Source organism: the organism of the source record quoted next, unplaced genomic scaffold (assembly GCF_019419815.1).
Source record: "Pyrus x bretschneideri cultivar Hongxiangsu unplaced genomic scaffold, Pyrus_bretschneideri_v1 Contig5, whole genome shotgun sequence".
Taxonomy (NCBI): Eukaryota; Viridiplantae; Streptophyta; class Magnoliopsida; order Rosales; family Rosaceae; genus Pyrus; species Pyrus x bretschneideri.
In genome coordinates this window covers 7,719,995-7,725,525 of record NW_025999787.1, presented here as the reverse complement: position 1 = coordinate 7,725,525, position 5,531 = coordinate 7,719,995, and the positions used below count along the sequence as shown (strand labels likewise).

Sequence of the window (5,531 nt, the reverse complement as noted above, 5' to 3'; positions counted from 1 at the left end):
AATTGTGAGGTTGATTTATGCGTGATATCAATTTGATCTGTATGGAACTAATGTATTGGTTGAGCCTTTGTAATACTATAATTAGAGTAACTATAAAGAAGGAGTAGTACAATTGTGATGACCCTTGTGACAGCTCCAAATCGAGAAGGTTCGGATCCATCAAATAGAGCAGTGCCATATTACCACTGCATAAGAATTTACTTCAAAAACTCCGAATAAGGATGTCAGCGACGCTCAAATACGCGGGGGAGAACTTAACTTGAAGACATATGTGTGTGTGTGTGTGTGTATCTGTCTAATTTAATTTGCACTAATTCATTTTTAAAGCTTATTATACATTTAACCATGATGCCGGTGGAACTAGGTTAGTGCTAATGTTTGCAGGTCTTGACGCTATACACCTTTCCAGAATACCATTCAAATTGTGGGGGTGGAGAGACCTTGTCTGGAAAAATCTTCTTGCAGGTGACAACATACTTGGTAATGTGGGGTATAGCTAAGAAGATACTAAGACAACCACAATATGTAGTTTTGAATTCATATGTGATGAAACACTTAATTGGAGTACATTCAAAAGTCTTAGAGAGCCATATATTTCACTTGCAAATATATGAGAGGTACTCTTTATTGATAGATAATGTATGGTGAGTTTTATCTTTCATGTATGATGATAATATTATGTCAATTATGATCCTTACTTTGATATGGTGAGAAGAGATGTCTACAGCTATCCTAATAGACAAGCAGGCCCAATATGAAATCTAGTTGGTAGTCTTAAAGAAGACTTAACATTGAACGACAAATGTTTTTATTCCTTTTACGTTGAAGAGATCAGCTTATCTATGTTTATATGTGACGATAGTCTAGTTATGAAAGCTTGAACTGAATTTAAATTTATTTAGCATATATGCATCTGATATAATATTTTGAGATACATTTTGAAATCAGTTTTGTTCTCATCAATTATGGTATGCAAATTATATGTAACCATTATTATATTAACACTCAGCTGGTGAGATGTAAAGGATCTGAACAAGTGTACCAAAAAGTTCCATGGATCATTGCAGAGGCATTTTGAATGCTAAATATTTTGAGGTACTATATAGTATATATTAAATATTAATATGAATGAGCAGTGATTTTATTAGACAACTTATGGTAATGTTATACGTGCAAATGCCATATTATGTTGAGATGTCATGCTTGGCACATATATGTTAAATAGATATGCAGGTTCACTTTGGATTGGAACATGAGTTGAAACTCGTTGGAAAAGATATTTATTTGAGGCTTAATTAACAACCTCTTTGTTATAGCCCATTTTATATGGAAGAGACCAACTTTGTTTGAGTCTATTATTGTGATATATAACTATTTGTGGAAGAGACTAGTTGGTTCATTGTGTGTGATATCATAGCTATGGGGCATTAAGCTAAATGATATATGTATTTGATATAATTGTTTTGAGGTCAGAAATGGATCTAGCTAATCCTCTGACAAATCCACTAAACTAGATGCTTGTGATGATTATTACATTGAGGGGGATGAGACTTATGCCTATAACATCGATCAAGAGTGATGGTAACCCAACCTATGTGAATGGAGATCCCAAAAAGTACGTTCATATGGTTAAGAACAAGTTGTTGATCGGGCATGCACTATTGTTTATATCGAATGTTATTATTATCAAGAGTCTATCCCTATGGTGTAGATAGTGCACTTATTGCAGCGTGTGAGGTTGAACTTATGTTCTGAATGAATACCATAGCCTATATATGGGTGGTGTGCTTGACTACAGTACACATTCGATGGATTCACCTATACGAGTGTGGGAGTGGAGCCACTTCCTATGAGAGCTTAGGTTGGTTCTCTAGAGCACTCGTGAATATCCAGGTGGGCACAGGGCTTATTCGCACCAACCTACTAGAATAAGCTCGATTCAGAGGATTCAATGTGGATGGTTAGTCCTATGATTCAATTTAATTTTCACCAAATTTCTGTGAGTTATGGCTAGCTCGTCCTAAGGCTGGTTCACAGTCCAAAAGACGCCAGTTCTGATGTGTTGGATTCTCACTTTCCCTTGGTACATCATTGTCCTCGTTATCCTTTTATTTATCAAATTCCTTTCTGGTGATTCAATTTGTATTTTGAAATATGTGGAGGATTATTGGAATTTTAAGTGGTATTTCAAAGCACAAATTCTCATCTTAAACTACCTTTGTTGTTTATATTTGTTTTAGGGGCATGATATTCACACACCCCATTTTACTTTTTATACATCCTTTTAATTTTCGGTTGTCGAATCTGATAAATTGAAGAAAATAAACATATAGAAATTAACAAGGAGTGTGTGGATAACACACCCCTTGTTTTAATCCAAAATTAGATATGATTCTTTTATTTAATTTAATTTCCTTTTGGTATTAATTCATTTATAATCTTTGTTGACCGTATGACACACCCTGACTGAAATCAAGGCGTGCTGGTCGTCATGTGAGGGTGACGGCCAACACGCCTTGATTTCGGTCGGGGTGTGTCAGTTTGGTATCAGAGCATAGAAAGCCCAAGTGCAGTCCAAAAGAACAAATACTAATTACACAACACCTAAAGGTGATCCTACATTTGTGATGTTCTGTCAGAACCACCGTCAAGTCCTCGTGAGCCACCAAAGCACTTTTAGCTAGACGCTGCTTATTGTTTGTGTTGTTATATGTTTAAGCCAAATACGGGAGAGCAAGTGGGCGGTGATTGCTTTATTAGCAAAGGGTTTTCGAATTGGAAGAAGAAAGAAAGGTTGCAGGGTTACATTGGAGGATGGAATAGTGCCCACAGCCAAGCTTGGAGAACCTACGATGGTTTATTGAAGCAGAACCAAGCACAAAAGGAATATGAAACTCTTTTGGGTTTATCAATTGTTTGTATGAGGTTTCTTTTGCATCAAGGGCTTATATATTGCGGAGATGATGATGAATATGAAGGTTCAAACAACGAAGATGTTTTTCTTGGACTCTGGAACTTCCAATGTGGTCGTCACGAGGAGTTAAAAGTTATCACATTGAGAAATTCTCCCTTAAGTCTGAAGTTGACTTCACCTGATACTCAGAGGGACATTATAACTGCTTTTTCAATGGAAATTACCAAAGCAATAGCTAAAGATATTGGTGATTTGTATTTTTCCATTCTCATCGATGAGCTTCATGACATGTCTCCAATGAATCAATTGGCTATTGTTATACGCTTTGTGGATAAAGGTCATGTGATTGAGCATTTTTTAGGCATTGTACAAGCCACTGATAATACTGCTGACTCATGTAAGGTGGTTATTGATGATTTCTTTTCTACTCATGGATTAAGCATGTCAAAGCTACGGGGCCAAGGTTATGGTGGGACAAGTAATATGCTAGGTGAGTTGAATAGTCTTAAGACACTTATAATGAAGGAGAACGAGTGTGCCTATTATGTTCATTGCTTTGCTCATGATCTTCATTCAACACTTATTGATGTGGCAAAGGATCCTTTTGAAATCTTCCATCTCTTTACCTCGGTTGCTAATCTGGTGAATGTTATTGGGGCATTTGTTGAATGTTGTGATATTCTTCGGAAGAAACATGGTGCTTTGGTTTCTGAAGCACTCAATACCAGTGATCTTCTAAGTGGACAAGGTCTGAATGAAGGCAGCTCAAAGTTTAAGAATTTAACAACGTGCTTACCATGTTCTCATCTGTGATAGATGTACTTGAGGTCATAGCAGATTTTGGATCAAAGACTGAGCAGAAATGTAAAGCAGAGGTTCTATTGGGTTCCCTCTGGTCCTTTGAATGTATTTTTAGTTTACATATGATGATAAATGTTTTGGGATTCACAGATGCTTTGTCACAGGCATTACAAAAAAAAGACCAGGATATTGTGAATGCCATTAACCTAGTCAGAAGATGTAATGAAGAGCTGAAAATGATGAAGGAGAGTGGTTGGGATTCTTTACTCAGTCAGGTTTTTTCTTTCTGTGACAAACATCAGATTAAAGTTCCTAACATGAATGACATGTTTCAAACTATAGGGATAAAAAAACCTCCGGTGGTAACAAACATGCATCATTATCGCATTGAGGTGTTTTGTAATGTTATTGACATGCAACTTCAAGAGCTAAATATTCATTTCGCTGAGTTGAATACTGAGTTGCTTCTTTGTGTGGCATGTTTGAATCCAAGAGATTCATTCTCTGCTTATGACAAGAAAAAGTTGATTCAGCTTGCTCAGTATTACCCAAATGACTTTTCTGCACTTGACTTGATGATGCTTGAAGATCAGCTTAAGATGTACATTATGGACTTGCGCTCCAGCTTTGAGTTTTCAGGATTGGATGGGATTGCGGATCTTGCACAGAAAATGGTTGAGACAAAAAAAGACAGTGTTTACCCATTAGTTTACTTGCTGTTGACATTGGCACTTATCTTACCAGTTGCAACTCCTACTGTAGAGAGGGCGTTTTGTGCTACGAGGATTGTGAAGAACCGGTTACTCAATCAAATGGAAGATCAAAGGACGGATGATAGTTGGATTGCATATATTGAGAAAGACATTCTTGATAGTATCGAAAATGAGATCGTTATGCAACGATTTCAAAATATGAAAACTCGTCCATGGCAAATCTCATTGTAATGAATAGATATTTTATCAATCAACGCTGATGTTTGTGTCTTGTTATGAGCTTCAACTGTTTTAATTTTTCTTATTTTATCTGAAATATTGTCAGTATAGACCTATGGCTCTGCATCCCTTGAATTTGAACAGGTTCAAGCATGACTGCTTGCTCAAGAAGCAATGACTGCAGAACATTGGAATTACAGGTTCGTGTCGAGAAGTAATGTACTTGAATGGCTGACTACTTTCTCGAATCTAGCTAGTGGATGACCATAGACTGCATTTCGCAGTTAGTATTTGCCATGATATATCATATTGTATCGGAAAATTATAGGGTGTTACAATTAAACTGAATTAGATCCTTTTTCGACTTGTAACTTGTCATTATTGTCAATTCTCCACTGATACAAAAATAGGCGACCCAGCTCAATTTATTGTTATTTGTTGAAGCACACTTTGTTTTGTTGAATAACAGAATGTTCTGTTCATCTGGTCTCTGCTTCTCTATCTAGTTACTACTTTTGGCATTTGCTTTGATTTCTGAACTTCAAACTTGTATCGATTCAAATATAAGGGGGTACTTACGTTAGACAAGCCACGACGTTGCTCAAGAATCAATTAGAAATGTTGTGGTTATAGGACTCTTCTGGTTTCCCTCAAGTACTAGTCCAAATGCTTCGATAACCATTACGAAGGAGGATGTTGGACTTTATTCTATCGGAGTTCCACTTCCGGGGGTCTTACTTATGGTTATAGGACTCTTCTGGTTTCCCTTTAGTACTAGCTAAGGATATTTACTCGTATCGGTTGATGCCGTACAGAATCTAATGGGCAGATTGGCTGCAGAGTTGTAAAGCTTGTTGCCGGTTATCCTGAACAAGTTACAATTC

The 5,531-nt window shown here is 36.7% G+C and overlaps 1 protein-coding gene across 1 annotated transcript; it reads left to right on the top strand.

The window, feature by feature from the left end:
• Positions 1–2,710: 2,710 nt before the first annotated feature.
• Positions 2,711–5,185, top strand: LOC103963285. The gene is made up of 5 exons (XM_048569327.1): positions 2,711–3,662; positions 3,731–3,820; positions 3,866–4,588; positions 4,792–4,847; positions 5,117–5,185. Exons 1-5 carry the CDS (start codon positions 2,711–2,713, stop codon positions 5,183–5,185), a joined length of 1,890 nt encoding a protein of 629 aa, XP_048425284.1.
• Positions 5,186–5,531: the final 346 nt, after the last annotated feature.